At 37.1% G+C, this 25,753-nt stretch overlaps 1 protein-coding gene across 6 annotated transcripts in view; it reads left to right on the forward strand.

Annotated features, from left to right (window-relative positions):
- Positions 1-25,753, forward strand: part of MYOM1 (myomesin 1) — a 136,577-nt gene continuing 110,824 nt past the window's right edge. For 3 of the 6 annotated variants that reach the window (XR_012032357.1, XM_072828932.1, XM_072828935.1), the window contains exons 1-2: positions 1,440-1,847; positions 5,602-5,927. Coding sequence is in view for 5 of the 6 variants with exons in the window: in XM_072828932.1 (XP_072685033.1) it covers positions 5,629-5,927 (299 nt within the window). In the remaining variant the exon portion in view is untranslated. Of the gene's footprint in view, positions 20-1,439; positions 1,848-5,601; positions 5,928-25,753 lie in introns of those variants that run through there. The other 3 variants (XM_072828933.1, XM_072828936.1, XM_072828934.1) reach the window with 3 other exon arrangements.

Here is a 25,753-nt window from a genome sequence, read left to right on the forward strand (position 1 = left end):
ATGTGCACATGCATTGGAGGTATGTATAGATGAAGAAATGCCAAGTTGAGTTTTATCAGGAAATAGCATTGAGGCTAAGTGGAACACATTCTTTTACACACTTTGGATAGTCCAGAAGCTGATGTCGGTTGTGAATGGAGACTCACAATGTGTTTGAAGGCCATTTCATTTTTTTTAAAGATTGATTCATGAGAGACAGAGAGAGAGAGACAGAGAGACATAAGCAGAAGGAGAAGTAGGCTCCTCTCAGGGAGCCCGATGAGGGACTCGATCCCTTATCCCGGGATCACACCCTGAGCTGAAGGCAGATGCTCAACTGCTGAGCCACCCAGGTGTCCCTTGAAGGCCATTTCAAAATATCTACTTTCTTATAAACGAAGTGTCAGTAGAGGATCCATCAATGCATGACAAAAAGTGCATGGGGTTTGGAATCCAAATATGGATTGAAGGAATTGCCTTTGTTGTTTACTAGCTATGTGATCTTTGGCAAATGACTGCCTTTTGAGGCCTTGATTTCCTTGGCTGTATAATGAAGCTAATCATACCTAGCTGCAGGGCACCATGAGAATAAAATTAAATGAGGTCGTGTGTATAAAGTGCCCATCACAGTGTCTCAGTGTTACTGTAGTTATCACCAAGAAAGTAATTATAAATTAAACTGTGATACTGGGTCTGTTCAATATTCTGGTAGTTACAAGTGATCTGCATTCAGTTGATGTAATATCACTATAATATGATGTCAGAACACAAACCACTCAATACGTATCATCTGAACAAAGAGCTTTCAAATTATTTCTAGCAGTAATAATAGTTGATGTCCACTGAGTATTATGAGGCAATCACTGGGTTAAGTGCATTATTGCATTTAATTTCTGCAGCATTCCCATACTTTGGATATTATTTTGTAGGGAAGGAAAATGAAGCTTAGGAAGGAGAAATAAATTGCTTGGCTATTAAGTACGATGGATAGCCAGGAATATAGCTCTGGTCTGACTCCAAAATGTGGGCTCTGACCACAGATTATACCACATGCTAATTTGTTACATACTCTACAAAACAGAGAATCTCTTGTTAGATAGATTGACCCTACTCTGACTTTAGGAAAGATAAAACTTGTTGCTTCTCAAAAGCTTTACTTAATGAAAAAAAGGATTCAAATACTCAAGCTTGAAGCTGTGACTTTGAAAACTTTCCTGACGTGAGAGAAACAGTGACTGTGTATTGTCAGACCCAAATTACCACCACATGTAACCCATTTTAAACAGTTTTGCCTGTAGTGAGCCTCGTTCTTTTTTCACCTTGTGTCTTTTAAATGTACTGTACATGTGTTACAAATAGCATACCCAGAATCATATCTTGGCATTAAAATTCCATGAAGTCCATTTTGGGAATCAGATTACTACATCTATTTTTAGTTCTCAACACAAACTACTTTTTCTATTACACTTTTAAATTTTCAATGATAAAGAGATTGAAAATAGCTCCCTCCTATAGCCAAATAAAAATCCTGCATTGGGTTAATCAGGACAGATCCATTGACAGGCATTAATGTAATTACATTACCAAGGCGGCTACCTGTCAGTGCCTCTTTCTTCCTCTCGTTTGGGACTACCCTCCCCATTTGCTGCTATATTTGTCTGCCTTCTTGGCCATAAAAGGCTGGCTATGTGGCTCTGACATTCTGCTGCCTGACCACATGCATTATTTTTGAACTGGTCCCCAGGGTCCTGTCTTAGCCCTGCCTCTTCACTGTTTTGGGGATTTAACCTACGTGAGTTTTTCATTCTTTCATCCAGCTCCACGGCCACATTGAAGCATTCCCACCACCATCACTCCTTTGAAAACTGGTAAGTGTGACATTGAGGCAGAAGAATGCACTTGATATTTTACATGCTTAACAGCATTGTGTGTGCGTGGTTTCTTTCTATCTTGTGAGTTCAGTGGTTTTCTCAAAGAGAGGTCAGAATTGCAGAGAAATAGGGCAGTGGAGCCCCTGGGAAGGAAGACAAAAACAGCGGGGTGCCAGTTTTTGCTGGCACAGCTCTCCTCTCACATCCACACTGTTCTTTTTAAGTTAAGCTACTTTTCCTGGAACTATAAGGAGATAGTATCTGTCTCAGATGGAACTGTAAGTGTGAGTCCAAGTTTTTTCTAAGTTACAGTTCAGTGGTTTGGTTGAAATCTGGGATGGATGAGGTGGCAGGAAATAATGTGTTTGCTATTAAATTAAATGTTAAGTACAATGTTCCCTGATTATAAATTAGACCAAAAGGAGGTAAATTAAGTCTGAAGTCCCTAGTTTCTAATTCAGTGATTTTGTTCTGACAATGCCATGTGGATAAATGTAAGAGTACATTATGATATATTTAACCTGAAAATGGCTAAATAATAGCTCATTGGCAACATAGATCTCCACAGAATGATCCTAGAGTTAACACTTCTGTGAATGATTTTAATCAGCTTTTGGCCTTCATGCCTATGCTCAAGTATCATATCAGGATTACAATTATGGAATTAATATTTCTTCCAAAATTCCCAAATTATATTTAGAAAGAAAATCCAGGCCTTAAAGGAACAGAAGACAACCACGCCACCTTTCTTCCCAACATACTCTAGGTGTCATGTGTTGGGGATAATCCTCACTTACTTGATTAAGAGGAGGTAGTTGTACCTTCATTCTGGAGGTCAGAGCAGTGACAACCAGCTCTGATGACTTAAAGCCAGACTCTGTTTACTTGTAATACATTACGAATGTGTCTGCAATATTAAGTACTATTAAAAAGAAATATATTTGGGGGAAACTAGAAAGAGAGTGGAAAGTAAATTGGGGCAAGATATTTCAAGATTTATTTTGTGAAAAATGACAGCATTTCAAGTCACGTTAGCATAGATGAACTTAGCTTATAATACAATACATAGGAAGGTCATTCATCACTTATTTGGAGATCATTTAATATTTGCCGTGTTACAATGTAGTATGTGTCACTAAAGAAACATCTATTATCTTTATAACTATTTAACATATTTCCAAGTAATATATTCTAATCCTTTTGTTTCATCAAAATTTATCTAAAAATTATTCATTACATATGGTAATTATTCTGTATGTTTTAGAACAGAAGATAGCAATCTATTTAAGGGTTGACACAAAGTTGCTTGCTAGTAGCTATTTTTTTCCTCTTGGGAAATGCCATGTAGACTGATACCTTCCATGAGCCCCAAGATAAATATTTCTGAAGTGCAGTTTGCTGGATTTTCTTCTTGGGAATACATACTGACTTTTAAAAGAGTTTAAATAAAAAGTGGATTTAAACTTGACAGAAAAACATGGCAAGTGTAAAAGGATTCTTTCCTCACTTAAAATAATCAAAAAAGAGATTGGGGAAAAAATGGATTACCTCATAACCAGATTGGCTTTAAAATTTAGAAATAACATTTCAGAGCATGCATAAACACATTAAGAATTGGGAGAGGGGCTTCCATAAAACTATTACTTCATCCAGGTCCGTTAGCAATGTGGCTAATAGACTCCCGTCAGGGGACACATTATTCAAGAAGCTCATACAGTGTGAAGCTGCCCCTCCCTATGCTAAGCAAACTTATCTTTGATCATCAGTTGAACTGGTAAAAGTTCATAATACAAACTGCTACACTGTGACTGACTTTCTTACTTCTTTGTGTAAGAAAATTAGAAGGCTTCATATTCTTTAAGGGAGCAAATAATTTGCCTGGTTTGACCCTGTACCTTTTGGAAGTGTTTGTGAAATTTGGGAGAGCTCATTATAGGATAATACAGTTGCCCCTTGAACAACATGGGTTTGAACTGCATGGGCCCCCTGACAAATATTTTTGGTTAAAAATAATACAGTATAATTAGTATAGATAGTATAGACAATTATATAGTTATCTATAGTTAATAGAGGTAAGTATAGTTAGTTAACTATAGTTAGCATAGATAGTATATACAATTATATAGTTATCTATAGTTAGTATAGATAAATATAGTTAACTATAGTTACCTGTAGTAGTTACTATAGATAATATAGACAAGTATATAGTTATCTATAATCAGCATAGATAAGTATAGTACACTTTCTTTTTGATTTCTTAATATTTTCTTTTCTTTTGGCTTACATGCATAATATGTATTAATCCACTGTTTACATTATTAGTGAGGCTTCTAGTCAACACTTTTCTATTAGTAGTTGAGTCTGGGGGGAAGTCAAAGGTTATATGAAGATTTTTGACTGCACGGGTGGAGGTGGAGTTGGAACCCCTAGTCCCAGCATCATTCAAGGGTCAGCAATATAAACAAACTCCAAGTTTCAGTCCTAGGACTTCTTCTTCCATTTTGAGTCATTTTCATCTATGTTTTGGCTTTACATACCATCTATATGTTGGTGACTGCCAAATGTAGGTGTCTTTCCTGGACCTTTACCCTCTACTCCAAAGTTAGGAATACAACTTAACATCTCCACTTGGATGTCTAGCACGTATCTCAGCATCACTCACTCAAGAGTGAGTCTCAGCTCAGAATCTTCTGATGGTTTTTTAGCCCTTTCAGAATGAAAAACAAAGTCCCTATAGTCACTTGTTGGACTCTACACTGTCTATCCCCCCACCCTGACATCATCTCCTGTACAGCTCCCTGCACCCCACTTCTTGCAGTTTCACTGCCTAGAGTATAATAGGAATGGGCACATCTAGTGTCTTTGCAATGCTCTTCCATTTGGTACACTCTGGATGTGAGCATGAGGTATTCTCATGCTATATGTCACTTTCAGGCTCCGAAGCCATCCCCGATGAAACTGTTTAAAATCACATCACAATTCCCTCTCCTGCTTCATTTTTCTCTGTAGCATTTAGTACATTCTGTTATACCTTACATTTTATTTATTTTTTCTATTTGCTATCTCCTGCAATAGAACATAAGGTTCTATCTAAGGTTATCAGATTAGGGATTTTTTTTTTTTTGTTCATCTCTGTATTTCTTGTGCTGCAGCAGTACCTCACAGTAGGTGCTCAGTAATGATTTGTTGAATGAAAACCACATTGACTGTACACAGACTCACCATCATTACATATCCTCTCAGATGAAGCCCCTACCTATTAGAATGAAATGCCAGAAAATTAGAAATACATTTTATGAAAGGTCTGAGTTAAAAGCACAATAGCTAGGGTAGGGAAATTTTGTAAAGACCTCCTAGATATTAAAACAAAAAATAGGGATCCCTGGGTGGCGCAGCGGTTTGGCGCCTGCCTTTGGCCCAGGGCACGATCCTGGAGACCCGGGATCGAATCCCACGTCAGGCTCCCGGTGCATGGAGCCTGCTTCTCCCTCTGCCTGTGTCTCTGCCTCTCTCTCTCTCTCTGTGACTATCATAAATAAATAAAAATTAAAAAAAAAATAAAATAAAACAAAAAATAAAAGAAGCCACACAAGAAGGCGACCCAATGGCAGAAAATTTGAGTAACAAATTAAGCTAACCTTTACATCCTTTTCTATTTGCTTCTTGGAAAAAATAAGAGTATTTATTTTTACATATGGATTTAGATACCTTGTTCTTAATGGTTCGCTCAAAAGTTGCTGCTGTCTTATAGGTTACCTGGTTCCCTCCAGGGCACAAGATGTCTCTGCCCTTTTATCAGAAGCTCCACCAGCACTATGACAGCAGCTACCGCAACAGGGACCTTCGCACCACCATGAGCCAATACCAGCAGGAGAAGAAAAGTTCTGCCATCTACACCCATGGCTCCACGGCCTACAGCAGCCGCTCCTCAGGTGCGCACCGCCAGGAATCCGAGGCCTTCAGCCTGGCGTCTGCTGCCTCCTACCAGCAGCAGGCCTCCCGGGCCACTGCGTCTACCCATGCATTTGCTGCCAGTCGGAAGACAGCCTCAGCCTATGATTATGGCTACTCCCACGGGTATGTCAAAAACAGTCTTCCAACCTTAGCACAAAGGCACTTTCTCTGAATAACCCTCCTATATCACGTTTTCCTTTCTTTTTAGTCTCACAGCCCTACATTTATATCAAGTGTGGAGCGGGGCGCCTGGGTGGCTGGGTCTGATTCTTGGTTTTCAGCTCAGGTCATGATCTCAGGGTCCTGAGATCAAGCCCTGCATAGGGCTTGGTGCTCAGCTGGGAGTCTGCTTGTCCCTCTTTCTCCGTACCGCCCCCCCCCCCCCCGCTCCCCACACCCTTTCAAATAAATAAATAAATAAATAAATAAATAAATAAATAAATAAAATATTTGAAAAAAAAAATCTGGTGTTGAGCGAGGCCATGTTTTGGAGAGACCTGGGATTTTGTCTACCTGTTTCCCTTTACCTTTTGAGTTTCACAAAGAGCTTCATAATCACACTGGTGTGTCTCGCCTGCATTGCCAACTGTGATATTGCTAGAAGCTGAGAAATTTTGCCACAGATTGATTTCAACATTCAGTAGCAGCAGAGCCAGAAAATATCAATGCTCACAGTAGGTTTCCTGGCCCTCAAAATGTTTCTACTTAGTTGAGAAGCCAGTATAGAATTTAAAATTCACAGGTCACAGGCACCCAAACTACAGCAGAGATGTGTTCTACTTTTTTGATATCTGAGAGCCAATATTAGAATTCTGAGTATTGTTCAGGCAGGCAGCACATATTTTCTTTAGCTAGAGCATTTTATAAAACCAGACTCCTATCTCAGTCAGCCTAAGATTATCAGGAACAATCCTATATTCTGATAAAAGTAGATTTATCAATCTATTGCAATGAGAGAGACCACACAGCAAAGGAAAAGAGAGTTACTATAGGATTCTAGGATGAGTGGAGTTTACATGCAGGTCTGGTCTGCAAAGCAAACCCAGGGGCCAGTTTCTACTGGAAGCAGTGAAGTTGAGATGAATGGGGATGGTTGTATCCAAAATCCCTTTATGTGGAGCTCAGCACCTGGGTTGGGAACTGAAGTTGCTTCTCTGTGTCAACAGCAACTGGGGTCATCCAAGCAAGAGTACAGTGTCTCATTCTGACTGATAAAGTTTTCAAATAGCAAACTGACTGATAATCTTTGATATTAGAAAAGAACATTTCTCAGAGAGTCTGTAGTCATTCAAAGATGGAGGTTAGCACAACCCTTTTTAGCAGCAGTGTCCCTGGGAGACATGATTCCTGTGAACTTTGCAGTTGGCTTCTGTCTGTTGTTCCAGCCCGATGAATGCTGGGCATATGCTTACTGTCTCAGCCCAAGCCAGTTTTTATTTTCTTGATATCCAGAGTGAAATGTTTCATGGGGATTAAAAAACACTTTGTGAGATTCATGTGATTTTATTAAAAATCTATTTATAGTCCACAGAAGGAATTACTGAACTTGAAAATGTAAACATTTCTGGGATATGTGATAAATAACCACTTGCTGCCTCCAGTCTGCCTCTCCAAAGCATCTGGCATAGATTGCATTTTTTTCCAGTTATAAACACAATATAATTTTAAGTCTTACAGAATTTAAGTCCACAAAATATCTGTTAGGACAACTAGAAAAGTGTTTATTTCTGGGAGTTAAAGAAGTTATTGAGGAAATAGTATAGTGGTTTGTATGAATAGAAGTGAGGATAGTTTCTGAAGGCAGAAATTCCTGAATCCCTTTTGGGTTTAAGCAGCACCTGATCTATGGCTGTTATTTCTTGGGCACCGACAGGGACCTCCTGGGAGCGTCTGCTCTGTTCAGTAACAGAGCCAGAGTCTGCTTGGGTTTACCTGGAATGTGTAATGGCAATGTTATGAAATTCCATTTAAAAGGGAACAGGATCATTTTGCAATCTCATTTTCATGGGATGTTCAGAAGGACTTTGTGTTGGCTGTAAATATGGAAATATTGTTGCTAAGGTGAATTCATTTCTTTTAGCACTTGCTTTAAATGAACTGTCTTCCAAAGGAAAATTTGGGAGGAATTAACACCATGTGTGTGTGACAGCATCATTTTGTTCCGTAGAACATTAAGAGTCTCATTTGGGAAAGCAGCTGTCTTTTAATAGAGGAGGATTACATTTTAAATATCCATTTTCGTGGACTGTCTGTGCTGAGTCTATAGAAGATGTTGTTAATGTAACTGCTTATGTACTTATTTCATTTCTCCAAGGCCATAGGATCTATAGAGTTTTATGAATTTGTATTTTAAAGAGATCTTTACTTCTTCATCTATTGCTAAATTTTATGTTAAATTATTTTAAGGTTAAACAAAATCTCCTTTTAACCACATGTATAATAGCCAGATTTATTTATAATTGGAAATATATATTAAACATTAGTAATTAAACCTTTGAGCATTTTTATATTTTATTCAGAAAACATTTGCTCTGTGTTATCTTTGGAAGACTTAGCCATTTCAGCTTTAAAAAGCTTCACATAGTAAAGTTTCTATAGGGAATGGAACTGTAATAATTTTTCTTTCTTTTTTTTGTAATCATTTTTCTATACTCAACATCATATTCTTTCCTTTGGTGTCTGTATTTATGTATGTGTGTAGGTAGCTATTCATTAATGGCTTAAGGTTGGAACAACTCAAACTTCTTGGTAGAAACATGTTGACCTAGAAGTATTGACCTAGAAATAAGAGAGGGAAGAAAACACCAATATTTTTTCCTTTGTGAAGGAAAGGAAAAGAACGTAAATGTAAATTGTAAATGTAAAGGAAAAGAAAGCTGACCTAATCCTGAGGTTATTTTAGCTTTTCTTTTTTTAGACCTAGAGCTAACAGGTGCAGCTAATGTTCTTTGAACATTTCAAAATTTTCATAATTCCTTTAGGTTGTAGTTTTACTCTCTCAAAATGGAATAACTTTTCCCTGCTAAATAAAATAACTCTCTTGGACTGTGAAAACTGTTGATTAAAACTCCTATGTTTAGAAATGCAATTCTGTGGAATGTATGTAAACACTGGGCTTGACCTATTTTTAGCCTCTGCTTTGTAGTTAGATGTCCAGTGGTAAAGTGGAAACTATGGAGATTTATATGTGCTTAGGACTTGGCTGACCTCAGTAAGTCTGAAGAACAATGACCCGTTCAGGCCAATGTGGTTATAAGCACAGATCAGTTACCAATTGAATTCTGAGCCAAGGGTTATAAAATAAATCCTGGAAGGCTTATTATAAATGCTTTTATTCTTAGTCACAGTGAAAAAAAAACCCTAAATTAAAGTAATTCAGGAAGACAAAATGGCACAAGATTATTGTTTTATGCTAGTAATCCACAGATACTATCAGAGATTAAAAAAGAAATGGTACTCATAACTACCAGTAGGCAAGGATTCTTAACCTCTATCTGTGAATGGAGAGTTTTAGGTGATCTGAAATTATGTACAAAATTAGGCCTGGCTGAGAATTTTTGCTGAGAAAGACTATAGCTTTCACCAGATTCTCAGAGAACCCTGTGACTCAACAAACATCAGAACCACTGTGCTAAACATCAGACAACCCAGTATATGGCCCGAGGATCCCCTTCTTAATGCCAATATCATATAAAATTAGGATGAAATAAGGCAGATGTTTACAGGAGTGTGATATTATGGGAGTCATAGTTCCTTCCTTTCTTTTGAGTAAACTGGGTCATACAGTAAGATGGAAGTAATAAATGAAATATTTTGTTAGAGGAATGAATAACTTTCAAAAAAGCAGAGAGACATCACAGCATAGTTCTTGGATTATGGAAGGATTTAGAGTTGTCCCTCAACCCTCTATGGTAATGGTAGATATTTAATTGCTTGATTCTAAACAGATTGAAATTCAACACATATGATGCAGGTCAGCACAGTATCCTCTATACCACTGTATCTTTACAATAACCCTGAGAAGTAGAAATTAACTCCATTTTAAAAATGAGAAAATTGGAGAGCAAATTGATTGAATAACTTTTCTTCCTTGCACTAAGAAGTGGTAAAATGATTTGAACCCCCAAGCCCCCATCCTTTTCGTGGGTAACCAGTGACAGTTATAATTGGCCAACTCCCCTTGACCTCATGGCCACCAGATTTTTCTTAAAGCATCAATATATAGTTTTTCATTATATTTCATTTTATTTGCCCTCCTTCTGGAAAAGCCATTGAGCACCAAAATGACTAGAAGTCAGAGTAGGGAACAATTGATCCTAGGAGCATTCATGAATGCCAAACCTAGAACGTCACAGACGTTTAACTTGTCACTTAGACACAGTGACTCACAAGGGACTGTAGAAGTCACCAGTGTGGAGATGAGAAATCTGAGGTATGAGTGACTTGCCCGAGGCACTTTGCCTACCATTAAATTGTGCCCTTACCTACACTCATGTCACATTGATCAACTCCCCTCGGTTGTTACCCGGATGATAACCTCTTTTCAAACTATTATAGTTTGCAAAGAGCACACTAATGCTCAAAACAATTCCAATTCAGACACGAGATACCAGTGCTAAAAATAAAGACCACTAAACACAGAAACCCTTGTCTTTTATTGGCAGGTCTGATTACAGCAGGGACTGAGGGGGACCTGAAAACTTGCTCCATTTCCCACGCTGGTGTGGTTTCAAAAGATGTTACCAAAGAAATCTACTACCTTGTGGACATTTTTGTGTCTTAACCTCAACTGCTGGTATCAGACTAGTATCCATTTTCTACATACTCATTTCCAGATGTTACAATGCAAAGTGGATAGTCTTTGGGGTCAAAGAGCCCTGTGCTTCCTACAGTTAGGCTTGTGACTTCAGAAACTAGTTCACCTTTCAGTTTCTTCATCTGTGAAATGGGGAAAATGTTCATCCCTCATGTTTCGAAGTCTAAAAGAAATAATGACATAATGGGATGCATGAGTGGCTCAGTGGTTAAGTGTCTGCCTTTGGCTCAGGTCTTGATCCTGGGATCCTGGGATCGAGTCATATCAGGCTCCCTGCAGGGAACCTGCGCCTCTTTCTGCCTATGTCTCTGCCTCTTTCTCTGTGTCTCTCATGAATAAACAAATAAAATCTTAAAAAAAATAAAGAATGACATAAGGTATGGAGAACAGTCATTGAGATTTAGATATTGTTCATTCATTCAATAAATATTTACGGGGTGCTTCCTGTGTGCTAAGCACTGCTCTAGGTGCTTGGGATAAATCACTGAACAAAACTGACAAAGATTTCCTGCCTTCATAGAATACATATTCTAGCATAGAGAGACAGGCCATAGACAATATAGTAAAAAAGATTCAATTTTATGTCATGCTGGAATGTAATAGATGTTATGGAAGCAATAAAAAAATAGAGTAGGCTAAGAGGGATCAGGTATGTGGAGCAGGAGAGCAAGTTGGAATTTTAAATAGGGTAGTCAGGCCTCTTTAAGAAGGTGTTATCTGAGCTGAGACATGAAGTAACAGAGGGAGTTATCTGGTGGAATAGTGCACCAGGGCATCAGGAATAGCCACTGCAAGGCCTTTTAGCAAGGAACAGCATCAAAGCCACTGAGGGAATGGAGGAGTGAGGGAAAGAGTAGGTGAAGATACCAGAAAAGTAATGATAGGGCAAGGCTAACCATATAGGGGCTTGTAGGCCATTGTAAGAATTTTTTATTCTGAGTTCCAGAGAGGAAGTTGTGACAAAGTTTTGAGCAGAGAAATGACATGAGCTGATGTAAGTTGTAATAGGATCACTGGGGCTGCTGTGTGGAGAACAGACTGGTGCACAAGCAGAAGCAGGTTACCCAGGTAGGAAGCTAATGCTATAGTCCAGGCAGGAGTAGATGGGCAGGCAGAAAGGATATGGTGAGCATATTTCTGGATCTGTTAATTACTACTAATTCTTAATTCTACCAGATTTTTTCGTAGGGTTTTTCAGCTTCCACAGCCCATAGTTTTGAGGCTGTGAAAAGATCCATGCAGATTTTCTGTATATGGTTTATTTTCTGAGATTCTCTTTTGGTAATGTGATGGTTGTAAAACCATGTGCTTATTCTCCATTCCCCAAGATCTAATAAAGTAGCTTGTCCCACTGTTAGTGCTTTTCATGGTACTTAATAAGAAAAACACCTGAAATAAACATGGTTGTATGGGGATTTGAGTCCACTTGTAGATTTCAAGTAGCTGAATCTGAATTACAAAAAAACTATTGAACCATAGACTGTTATAGGAAATGAAGTTTGCTTAGAAAACTACTGATATATCCAGGTTGTGTATTCTTATCTTTTCTCCCCTAGAAATAGTCTTATACCCTCTTCTCTAAATAAAAGTTAAATTATTATATATAAGGAAAAAGCACCACAGTTTCTGGGTTGCAAAAATCAATACAGCTCTGGGATTTGTCTTTGAGAATTTAAGTATCCAGAAAATGATGAGTAAAATTATTTCCCATATAATCAGAGAAGGTGAGAAGAAAATCTAATGAAAGCAGAAAAGCCAGTTACTTATTTTCATCCTGCAGAAATAGGCAAGTTTATTACCAACTGCTTATTTAAAAGGCAATTATGTTCTAAATCCCAAAGACATACCCTAAGTCCAAGGAGAGAGAGAGTAACTCTCACCATGTGTCCATCTCCTGTCCCTCCTCTCACTGCTATAAACCTGTAGTTTGTTTGCACAGAGAGAGCTAGAAGTATCACTCTTGAATAATACCAGCTTCATGTGATCAGCAGTTTGTAGATATGTGGTACTGTGAAATGGCAAAGCAGGAAGAGACTAAAAGCTCATCTAACTCCAGCCCTTCCTTTCACAGATACTTACACCAAGGCTAGGAAACATGTGGTTCATTTTCTGCTACCTATGCTTTACTCTATTACCCAAAAATATTATTTGCTGGGCTCTTTTGCAAGTTAAATTCAAGTTTAGATGATACAAGATACCTTCAGATCTTCCACAGACAGGTGAACATGAACACCCTGTGAGAAGGAAGGCATATCCTTTAATAGAGTAGGAATAGAAGGGGTCAGCCAATAGTGGAAGAAGGGCAAAGTGGTTACTCCTAGGCTCCAATGTGAAATGTTAGCTCTGTTCCTGGCTGGCTGGGCCATGGGGTGTAACTGAGCTTTCCCACAGAGGTCTCTGAACTCTGGAAGGCCATGGGAGCTGTTGCAAAAGGCTTGACCTTTTCCACAGCAGCTTTTCTAGATGAAGCAAAAGAAAGCAGGAGCACCTCAAGTGAGGAAGGTAACTTCCATGCCACCACAGTAACCATCCTCAATGTAGGGTGTGATGTGAGTTTCTGGGCTGCCTTGTAAACAAGTTAATAAGACTAACTTTTAAAATCCCTGGACAATTTTTAATTCACAGATTTAGTTTATAAGGCATCTCCTGATACTGTCTTCAGTCAGTCATCCTGCAGAATATAATTTCAAGGAAATAAGGAGTAATCCATTTCACTTCTGCTTAAAAATAGGCCATAATCTAGATTAATTTCTAAAATAGAAATGGATAAAAACTGAAGGGTATATGTACATAAGAACCACAAAAGATTTAAATCTCTCAGTGTTTTACTCACCTGCCTTTTCTAGAACACGTGACTGTTCTACATTCATGACGAGAAGTGGTTCAGACTTCCATGGTATTTGCTTGTGGATCATGGCTATACGTTAGCTGTGGAAAGTTACTAAGAAGAAGATAAAATGTTCCTTACTGGTAGAAATTTAAATTGTGGGAAAAATAAAGCAATAAATGGAATAAAAGATTGTGATTATATTCCTATCTAAGTAACTAAAGATTTTTTAGAAACTAAAAATGAGGGGCACCTGGGTGGCTCAGTGGTTGAACGTCTGCCTTTGGCTCAGGTTGTGATCCCGGGGTCCTGGGATGGAGTTCAGGACCAGGGATAGAGGATTTTTAAAATAAAAATCTTAAAAAATAAACTAAAAATGAGATAGTTCTATGGCTGAGAGTGAAATGGAGAGGAGGAAAAAGGATAAGTGTAAGGCAAATAATGCAAAAACAAACAAACCAAAAAACCCAAGGATGATCATTTATTATGACACTACATGTCAGTAAATTTCAAGAGTGATGTTGATCAAACTAAATCCATGTTTATATCTTATAAAAAGCTTTTTCTGCAAAGTATATTAGCAAAAAAGGAAGGACTCAGAGCCTCTTACTTATCTACTAACTTTCATGTTTTTCTGAAACCTTCATAAATGTTGAGATTGGGAAAAGAGAACTGAAAGGTCAGTAGAAAGTGTTGAGCATGACATGATACCCATATCAAAGGAGGATCATAGAACAAAGCTGCTCTAAATCAAAAGTAGATCCGAAACAACCTTTTCATAAAACCCCAAAGAAAGTATTGTCTTTCAAGTTTTGCAAGAAGAAGAAATGTGGCTGATGGAAAAGTAGAAATGAAAAAAGGACTGCAAACTTCAAGCTTGTTTCTCACCCTCCAAGGGGTCCTTAAGATGAAAGAGATGGAGCTTCAGATGTGAGAAGCCCCAGGAGTGGTTGACTAGATGAGCAAAGACAGACAAAAAGGATGGTTTTCTAGAAGCTGACCCATAGTTCACTAAAATCACTGTTCTTTCCTTTCTTCTGGTACATAGCTGGGCATTTTGTTTATATGTAACAGTACTAGGTTGTAAATACATATAAAGATGCCGTTTTATTTATTTGTTTGTTTATTTATAAAATCTTTTATTTATTTATTCATGAGAAACACAGAAAAGAGAGAGAGAGAGAGGCAGAGACACAGGCAGAGGGAGAAGCAGGCTCCATGCAGGGAGCCGGCTGTGGGACTTGATCCCGGGTCTCCAGGGTCAAACCCTGGGCCAAAGGCAACGCTAAACTGCTGAGCCACCCGGGCTGCGCTATTTATTTTATTTTTAAAAGATTTTATTTATTTATTCATGAGAGACACAGAGAGAGGCAGGCATAGGCGAGGGAGAAGCAGGCTCCCCATGGGGAGCCCAATGCGGGACCTGATCCTAGGATCCCAGGGTCACAACCTGAGCCTAAGGCAAAGACTCAACCACTGAGCTACCCGGGTGCCCTGAAGATGCAGTTTTAAAGGAAAACTGTTGTAATAATAAAAATGAGTTCAGCTCTTTTGTAACCATTCAGTAAAGTCTAATGGCAACACATATGTAAGTCAGCAAAAAAATGGAATTTTTATTTTACGCTTTTGCACCTACCGCTGTCATCCTGGGATGACCTACCCATCTTTCAATGTCCAGCTCTTCCACAAAGGATTCCCTGATAACCTCAAACAGAAATTTTCTCTCAAGCCTGTGAATTCAACTTTTGTTTGCACTAGTGTTTCTGCTTATCTGCCTGCCTTTCTTCTGTCCTGTGCTTTCTTCCTTGATTGACATTACACAACATGTCAGGCCTGGTAGCATTTATTCCCCTATTTAATTGTAAAGTTCTCAGAAAGCAAAGTCTATAATTTATCTTCGTATCTCCCTCCCACCTTAGTCAGACACAGTATTTTGCAGACAGTGGAATCCGAATAGATCTCTTTCTAGAATCTGTTGAATAAATCAAATGGTTAAAGAAAGTTAAAGTACAAACCTGTGAAAATTTCAGTGATACTCTAACGTAACAGTCTGAAAGGCTATTTTTCAGTTAACCTTTCTCCTGCACTTTCTAAAATATCAGCTGGATTGTATGCTAAGCTTATATTTAACTTTATGAGAAACTCTTCAACTATTTTTCCAAAGTGTCTTTACTGTTTTACACTCCCAAAGCAATGTATGAGGATTCCATTTTATCCGCATTAGTTATTTTCTGTCTTACGTATTATAGTCATTCTTCTGAATATGTAGTAGGGTCTCATTATGATTTTAATTTGCACTTAATGACTAATGATATTGACCACCTTTTATATGCTCATTATTTGAACAGGTGAAATACCTGTTCAAATTTTTTGCTTATTTTTAGTTGGATTTTTTCTGCTTATTATTAACAGTTATTTAAATATTTTATATACAAGTCCTTTATTAGATATGTATTTGCAGAGGATCCCTGGGTGGCTCAGCGGTTTGGCGCCTGCCTTTGGCCCAGGGCATGATCCTGGAGTCCTGAGATCGGTCCCGCGTCAGGCTCCCGGCATGGAGCCTGCTTCTCCCTCTGCCTGTGTCTCTGCCTTTCTCTCTATGTCTATGATGAATAAGTAAAAAAAAAAAAGTCTTTAAAAAAAAAAGATATGTATTTGCAAGTATTTTTTATCATTCTTTTCATTTGCTTGACAGTGTCTTTCAAAGGCCAGAACTTTTTAATTTTGATGAACTTCAGTTCATCAATTTTTCTTTGGTGTTATATCTAAGAACTCTTTGGCTAACTTAATATCATAAAGAGTTTCTCTTATCTTCTAAGAGTTTTATAATTTTAGCTTTTACATATAGAAATTTGATCCATTTTTAAATTAAATTATGTGTGTGTTATTGAGTAAAGTTCTAAATTCATGCTTTCACCTATGGATGTACAATTCTTCCAACACCATTTGTTGAAAAGACTTTCTTTCCTCCTTTAATTCCTCAGCACCTTTATCAATAATTAATTGATCATAAATAGGTTTCTCTCAATTCTGTTCCATTGATTTATATGCCTGTCCTTCACTAGTGTCACTGGGATTTAATTACTGTTGCTTAGAAAAAGTTTTGAAATTGGTGAATAGAAGTCTTCAAACTTAGTTCTTCTTTTACAAAAAATTTTTGTCTATGTGTTCCTTCATATTTTTGTGTAAATTTTAAGATCACCTTGCCAAATTCTACAAAGAAAAACATCTACTGGGATTTTGGTAAGAACCATATTGAAACTGTAGAACAATATTGAAAAATGTGCCATCTTAACAATGTCAAGTCTTTTAGTCCATGAACACGGAATATTATTTATTCAGATATTTTTCACCATTATCATAATAATGTTTTGTCATTTTCAAATATAAGTTTTATACTTCTTTGTCAGTTATTCCTAAATATTTTATATTTTTGGTACTATTATAAATGCAGTTGTTGTCTTAATTGTACTTTTGCATTGTTTGTTGTTAGTATATAGAAGTATAATTGATATATGTGTTTTGATTTTGTATCCTGTAACCTTGCTGAACTAATTTATTATATTAGTACTAGTATTTCTTAGGGTTTTCTATATACCAGATTGTATCATCAAACAACTAAAGGTAGACTTTTTCCTTCCAGTTTTGTTTTCTTTTTTTTAAAACAGATTGCCCCAGAAACTCTAATACAGTGTTAAGTAGAAGTGGCAAGAACAAATATCATACCCTTATTCCCAATCTCAGGAGGAGAGCATTTATTTTTTACTATTAAACCTGATATTAGCTATGGATTTTTCATAGATGGCCTTTATCAGATTGAGGAGGTTCCCTTCTCTTCCTGTTTTGTTGAGTTTTTAACATGAAGAAATGCTGAATTTTGTCAAATACTATCATGTATGGAAATGATAATGTGATTTTTGTTCTTTATTCTATTAATATGGTATATTACACTAATTGATTTTCAAATGATAAATCAACCTTGGATTCCTGGGATAAACTCCACTTAGTTTTATATTTTAAATGTTGCTAGATTAAGTTTGCTAATACCGTGTGAAGGATTTCTGCATCTATGTTCATGAGGGATATTGGTCTGTGGTTTTCTTTTATTAATGTCTTTGGCTTTTTTTGTTTTGTTTTGTTTTGTTTTGTTTTGTTTGGCTTTGATATCAGGTAATACTGGCCTTATAGAATAAGTTGGGAAGTCTTCCCTTCTCTGTTTTGGAAGAAATTAGAAAGCAATTGGTTTTAGTTCTTTAAATGTTTGATGGAATTCATCAGTGAAGCCATTTGGGCTTGGGCTTTTAATTGTGCAATTATTTTAAATTACTAATTCAACTTTTTGATTTGTTATTGGTCTGTTCAGAGTTTTAATTTCTTCTCAAACTAGTTTTGGTAACTTGAGTCTTTATAGAAATTTTTCCATTTCATTTAAGTTACTGAATTTCTTGGTATAAATGTATCTACCATATTTATTTGTGAGTCTCTTAATTTTTGTAAATAATGATGTTTCCTCTTTCATTCTTGACTTTGATAATTTGTGTCTCATCTCTTTTTTCATGGTTAGTCTAGTGAAAAGTTTGTCAATTTTCTTCATCTTTTCAATGAACCAACCTTTGTTTCACTGATTTTATTTGTTATTGTTCTTTTTTTTTGTTTCACTGATTTCTTCTCTAGTCTTTATTATATCTCCCTTCTCTTGTTTCATGTTTAATCTTTTTTCTAATTTCTTACAGTAAAAGCTTAAGTTATTAATTTGAGACTGTTTTTCTTTTCTAAGATACTTAAAACTATAAACTTTCCTCTAAACACTACTCTAGCTGTATCCCATATATTTTGAGATGTTGTTTTTTTTTATTTCTTGCAATTCATAATATCTTCTAATTCCATTGTGATTTCTTTTCTCACCAATGAGTTATTTAGAAATATGTTGTTAGTCTCCTGATACTTGAGGATTTCCTAAATTCCTTTCTGCTATAGTTTCTTATTTAGTTCTTCTGTTGCCAGAGAATATATTTAGTATGTTTTTTTAATTTTAGATTTTATTTATTTATTCATGAGAGACACACACAGAGGGAAAGAGAGGCAGAGACACAGGCAGAGGGAAAGAGAGACAGAGACACAGGCAGAAGGAGAAGCAGGCTCCATGCAGGAGCCTGACGTGGGGCTCCATCCCAGGTCTCCAGGATCACGCCCTGGGCTGAAGGTGGCGCTAAACCGCTGAGCCTCCCTGGCTGCCCCTATTTAGTATGATTTAAATCCATTTAAATTGATTGATATTGTTTTGTGAGGTAGCATATGAACTGTCCTGGAGAGTGTTGAAAAGAATATGTACTTTGTTGCCATTGGGTAAAGTATTCTAGAAAGGTCAGTCAGGTCAAATTGATTCATAGTGTTATTTAAGACACTTGCCTCCTTGTTGATTTTTGTCTAGTTCTATCGAGAGTGGAGTATTCCAAAAGCATAAGATACCTAGGAATAAACCTAACCAAAGAGGTAAAGGATCTATACCCTAAAAACTATAGAACACTTCTGAAAGAAATTGAGGAAGATACAAAGAGATGGAAAAATATTCCATGCTCATGGATTGGCAGAATTAATATTGTGAAAATGTCAATGTTACCCAGGGCAATTTACACGTTTAATGCAATCCCTATCAAAATACCATGGACTTTCTTCAGAGAGTTGGAACAAATTATCTTAAGATTTGTGTGGAATCAAGAACAGACCCCGAATAGCCAGGGGAATTTTAAAAAAGAAAACCATATCTGGGGGCATCACAATGCCAGATTTCAGGTTGTACTACAAAGCTGTGGTCATCAAGACAGTGTGGTACTGGCACAAAAACAGACACATAGATCAATGGAACAGAACAGAGAACCCAGAAGTGGACCCTGAACTTTATGGTCAACTAATATTCGATAAAGGAGGAAAGACTATCCATTGGAAGAAAGACAGTCTCTTCAATAAATGGTGCTGGGAAAATTGGACATCCACATGCAGAAGAATGAAACTAGACCACTCTCTTTCACCATACACAAAGATAAACTCAAAATGGATGAAAGACTAAATGTGAGACAAGACTCCATCAAAATCCTAGAGGAGAACACAGGCAACACCCTTTTTGAACTCGGCCACAGTAACTTCTTGCAAGATACATCCATGAAGGTAAAAGAAACAAAAGCAAAAATGAACTATTGGGACTTCATCAAGATAAGAAGCTTTTGCACAGCAAAGGATACAGTCAACAAAACTAAAAGACAACCTACAGAATGGGAGAAGATATTTGCAAATGATGTATCAGATAAAGGGCTAGTTTCCAAGATCTATAAAGAACTTCTTAAACTCAACACCCAAGAAACAAACAATCCAATCATGAAATGGGCAAAAGACATGAAGAGAAATCTCACAGAGGAAGACATAGACATGGCCAACATGCACATGAGAAAATGCTCTGCATCACTTGCCATCAGGGAAATACAAATCAAAACCACAATGAGGTACCACCTCACACCAGTGAGAATGGGGAAAATTAACAAGGCAGGAAACAACAAATGTTGGAGAGGATGCGGAGAAAAGGGAACCCTCTTACACTGTTGGTGGGAATGTGAACTGGTGCAGCCACTCTGGAAAACTGTGTGGAGATTCCTCAAAGAGTTAAAAATAGACCTGCCCTACGACCCAGCAATTGCACTGCTGGGGATTTACCCCAAAGATTCAGATGCAATGAAACGCCGGGACACCTGTACCCCGATGTTTCTAGCAGCAATGTCCACAATAGCCAAACTGTGGAAGGAGCCTTAGTGTCCATCAAAAGATGAATGGATAAAGAAGATGTGGTTTATGTATACAATGGAATATTACTCAGCCATTAGAAATGACAAATACCCACCATTTGCTTCAACGTGGATGGAACTGGAGGGTATTATGCTGAGTGAAGTAAGTCAATCGGAGAAAGACAGTGTATGTTCTCATTCATTTGGGGAATATAAATAATAGTGAAAGGGAATATAAGAGAAGGGAGAAGAAATGTGTGGGAAATATCAGAAAGGGAGACAGAACATAAAGACTCCTAACTCTGGGAAACGAACTAGGGGTGGTGGAAGGGGAGGAGGGCGGGGATGGGGGGTGAGTGGGTGACGGGCACTGAGGGGGACACTTGACGGGATGAGCACTGGGTGTTATTCTGTATGTTGGTAAATTGAACACCAATAAAAAATTAATTTATTAAAAAAAAAGAGAGAGTGGAGTATTGAAGTCTCTAGTCCTTTTCAATTTTCTAGTTTTTCATTCAGTTATGTCACTTTTTGCTTCACATATTTTAGGACTCTGTTAGTAGGTTCATATAAATTTGTAATTGTCATATTTTTCTGAGGAATTGACCCTCTTATCACTATGAAAAGTGTCTCTCTGTCCCTAGCAATATTTTGGTTTAAAGTGTATATATTTTTAAAGATTTTATTTATTTATTCATGTGAGACACACAGAGAGATGCAGAGACATAGGCAGAGGGAGAAGCAAGCTCCCTGTAGGGAGCCCAATGGGGGGACTCGGGACTTGATCCTAGCATCCCAGGATCACACCCTGAGTGAAGGCATAGGCTTCGTTACTGAGCCACCCACATGTCCCTACAGTGTATTTTTTAAAATATTAATATAGCCACTCTGACTCCTGTGGCTATCATTTGCATGGTATAACTTTTTCTTTCTGTTACTTTAGCACATGTATGTCTTTGAATTTTTTTTTTAAAGATAGTATTTTTAAGTAATCTCTACAACCAACGTGGAGTTTGAACTCATAATCCCAAAATCAAGAGTTACATGCTTTACCAACTGAGCCAGCCAGGCGTCCCTCTGTGTCTTTGACAAGGATGTAGAGAATTTTTGTACATTGTTGGTGGGAATGTAAATTGGTGCAGCCACAGTGGAAAACAGTATTGAGATGCCTCAAAAAATAAAAAATAGAAATGTCATAGGATCTAGTAATTCCACTATTGGGTATTTAACCCAAATAAAATGAAAACACCAGTTCAAAAAGATATATGCACCCCTATTATTTACAATAACCAAGATGTGGAAGCAACCCAAGTGTCCACTGATAAATGAATGGATAAAGATCATGTCATGAATATATATATATACTTCATTCCATTATATGTATATTCCATTTTCTATATATAGGAATTATATGTATATATTAGAATATTATTCAGTGAAAGAAAAGGTAAGATCTTGCCATTTATAACATGGATACACCAAGAAGGCATTATGCCTCCCCTCCAGCAATCCTCAGTTTGTTTCCTATGATTAAGAGTCTTTTATGGTTTATCTCCTTCTCTGATTTTGTCTTGTTTTATTTTTTCCTCTCTTCCCCTATGATCCTCTGTTTTGTTTCTTAAATTCTATATATGAGTGGTGAGGTCATATGATAATTGTCTTTCTCTGATTGACTTATTCCACTTAGCATAATACCCTCTAGTTCCATCCATGTTATTACAAATGGCAAGACTCCATTTTTTGATAGCTGAGTAGTATTCCATTGTATATAATTATATCACACCTTCTTTTTCCATTCATCTATCAGTAGACATCTGGGCTCTTTCCATATTTTGGTTATCATGGACATTGCTTCTAAAAACATTGGGGTGCAGGTGCCTCTTTGGATCACTACATTTGTATCTTTGAGGTAAATCCCTAGTAGTGTAATTGCTGGGTTGTAGGGTAGCTCTATTTTCAACTTACTTTTGCTACTTTCAAGATTTCTCTCTGGCTTTGGTTTTCAACAGTTTGATTATGATTTATCGAGGTGTTTATCTCTTTGTGTGTGTCTTACTTGGGTTTGTTGAACATCTTTGATCCATAGAGTAATAGTTTTTATCAAATTTGGGGAAATTTAGGCCATTATTTCTTTAAATATATTTTCCTATCTTTTCTCTATCCTCTTTTCAATATTACTGCTACTCATATGTTGGTATTTTTAATATTGTCCCAAAGATCTCTAAAGGTTTTTAAAGTTTTCTTTATTCTTTTATCTTTCTGTTTTTTAGATTAGGTAATTTTATTTATTTATTTATTTATTTATTTATTTATTTATTTATTTATTTATGATAGTCACACAGAGAGAAAGAGAGAGAGAGGCAGAGACACAGGCAGAGGGAGAAGCAGGCTCCATGCAGGGAGCCCGACGTGGGATTCGATCCCAGGTCTCCAGGATCGCGCCCTGGGCCAAAGGCAGGCGCCAAACCCCTGCGCCACCCAGGGATCCCCCTAGATTGGGTAATTTTTAAATCCAAGTTCATTGATTCTTTATTCTTCTAAAATCTGCTGAGTCCATTTAATAAATTTTTCATTTAAGTTATTATATTTTCAAACCCCACAATGTTCATTTGATCCTATTTTATAATTTCTTTTTTAAAGATTTATTTATTTATATAAGAGAGAGGGTGAGAAAGAGAGAGTCGGGGGAGGGACAGAGGAAAGAATCTTAAGCAGACTCCCCTGCTGAGTGTGGAGCCCAACATGGGGCTCAGTCTCATAACCCTGAGATCATGACCTGAGCCAAATCAAGAGTTCGACACTTAAATGACTGAGCCACCCAGGTGGCCCCCCCCCCCCGCCATTTTGTAATTTCTGTCTCTTTGTTGACATTCTTTTTTTGAGTCATTGTCATAATTCTTTTCTTTAATTCTTTAAACATGGTGTCCTTTATTAGTCTTTGAACATATTTATAATAGCTGCTTTGAAGTCCATTAAATCCAGCATCTGTGCACCCAGAAACAGTTTTTATCTACTGCTTTTTCTGTTGGTGTGGATTACATTTTTCTATTTCCTGGCATGTTTCATAATTTTTGTATTGTTAAAAATTGGACACATTAGATAATATATTGTAGCAATTCTGGATTCTGTGTTTTCCCCTAATGTGTTGTCATTGTGTTTTGGTTTTAATATCTTGTCTAAATGCACTTTACTGTGTGTGTATAAACTGTGTGTATAAACTATGTGACTATTGATGTCTCTACTCAACTTGCTTTTTAAATTATTGTTCTCATTTTTGAGTCTGAATTCATAGGGATCACATTGTGTTTGCATAGGTTAATGACCAGTAAATGAATGGTCAGATATTGTGCTCAAACAAAAACTTTCACTCTCTGGCAGTAGATCTGTATGTATGTTGGGGAGGATATTTAAAGTTCCGGTAACTTTTAAATATATACATCCTGGCTTTGCTTACTTCTAGACTCTCTTGTCTGTTCTCTACACATGAACATAGGATTAGTCAGCCAGTGATATGTGGATAATTTGAGTCCTCTCCAGTTTTTCCTATGCAGCACATGGTGAACTTTTGAAGCCTCCTGTGGTGGTCTTATTTCCCAGATCTTTCTATTAAATTGCTGACTGATCTACCAGTCTGCTGATTTTCCCAACCATGATTGGAACCTTCAGCTAACTCAATTGCTGGTCTTCCCTTGTTTGCTTTCCACTAGATTGCTAGTGTTTCTCACAATGCTGCTGGATATGAAGTTTTATCATGTTCTGCTCCATCAAGTCAACCCCCTCTGGTAATGAGCATTCTAATTGTCATGCTTTTTTTTACTTTGATAGAAACACCGTATAAACTGAGCTGGGGGAGGAAGAGGGGAGAAGGCTAGGCAGAGTGACTTATAAACTTCCATTGTTCATATCTAAAGTTCAATGGCTTTTTTATGAATACTACTTCTCAATGTAGTGTATGCCTTTGGTTGATTTTCAGGGCCCTGAATGGGTTGGTTTTGACACTTGTATCCAGATTTTTCATTGGTTTTTGGGGAGAGTAACTGCTGAAGTATTCATTCCATCATACTAGAAATCCCACCTCTACATTGGTCATTTTTAATAACTACTCAGCAGATTCTGGTGTGAAGCCAAGATTGAGAATCACTGAGTTAGGATATGATGACAGGAAGATGAATGATTTCAATTTCATTCATTCAATAAACATTTATTGAACACCATCAGTCACTGGACACAGTGCAGATACAAAGATAACTGAGACTATCTGTCTCTATGAATGGTCATAGGCAGTGAGAAAGATAGAAAGAGCAATAATGTACTATAACCTGAGCATATAGGGCTGGGTGATGCTGGGTTTGGGAGCAGTGGCTACAACCCATCATTTTTCTGAAACATGCCAATAGGTTATCACATTTTCAGAAAGTAATAAGCAGATCCCTACTTAATGTAAGTATGAATAAAGTTTCTCATCTTGGGGAACTAGGACAGTTTCTCCCAAATTATATGATGATTACAAACATAACTTTAAGGAGCTAGCATTTTATTTCATGTAAAATTTAACAAGTTTTTTAATGCTGTATTTTCTCCTGAACTGTGATAATTTCATAACTTTGTGAGTAAATTCAGGAATAGCAAATCACTGTGGAAGTCATTATGGGCAGTGTGATATGGTATTACGGTCTCCAGAGTGGTGTGTTCACAAAGGCAAACCATGGAAATATTAGCACTTTTTAAAAAAAAAATCAAATTTGGTCTTTAAATATTTCTATTGATTGAATGTTTCATAAAGTATAACTATTTATATAGCAGTATATGTGTATAACTTATAAATAAACAATATAGGTAGATACCCCCAATATTTTTGGATTGGGAATACTCAATCACAAAAGTCAGAGACTGGGATCCCTGGGTGGCGCAGCGGTTTAGCACCTGCCTTTGGCCCAGGGCACGATCCTGGAGACCCGGGATCGAATCCCACGTCGGGCTCCCAGTGCATGGAGCCTGCTTCTCCCTCTGCCTATGTCTCTGCCTCTCTCTCTCTGACTATCATAAATAAATAAAAAAAAAATTTAAAAAAAGATAAAAAAAAAAAACAAAAACAAAAGTCAGAGACCACTGGTAGAGTGGTAAGAACACTGACCTAAAGGGTACTACTCCCACTTCAGCTACAAACTTGCTGTGTGAAAAATGGGCTGGTTACAAAGGTACTCTATGTCCTCTAAATCTATAAAACAAGGAGCTTGTTGTAAATATCCTTGAGATCTCTTCAGTTCTGGGATTTTATAAGTGATTTTGTTCTTTATTTTCCTGTCCAGTATAATTATTACATTGAAAGAACAGAAGGTTATCTTTTGTTGTTGTTGTTCAGTATTTGAATTGGATGAAGGTGTAAGCCTGTTTCCGAGTTCCTGGAATATTTCCAAAGACAGCTCTCTGTACCTTGGCTACATTCCATCTCTTTGATGTTGCTGACTGTAGATATGATGATGCCATACACACTATGACAGTTCTTTAAATTCTGTTAAATTTAGGCATAAAT

Source organism: Canis lupus, chromosome 6, assembly GCF_048164855.1.
Source record: "Canis lupus baileyi chromosome 6, mCanLup2.hap1, whole genome shotgun sequence".
Classification (NCBI taxonomy): Eukaryota; Metazoa; Chordata; class Mammalia; order Carnivora; family Canidae; genus Canis; species Canis lupus.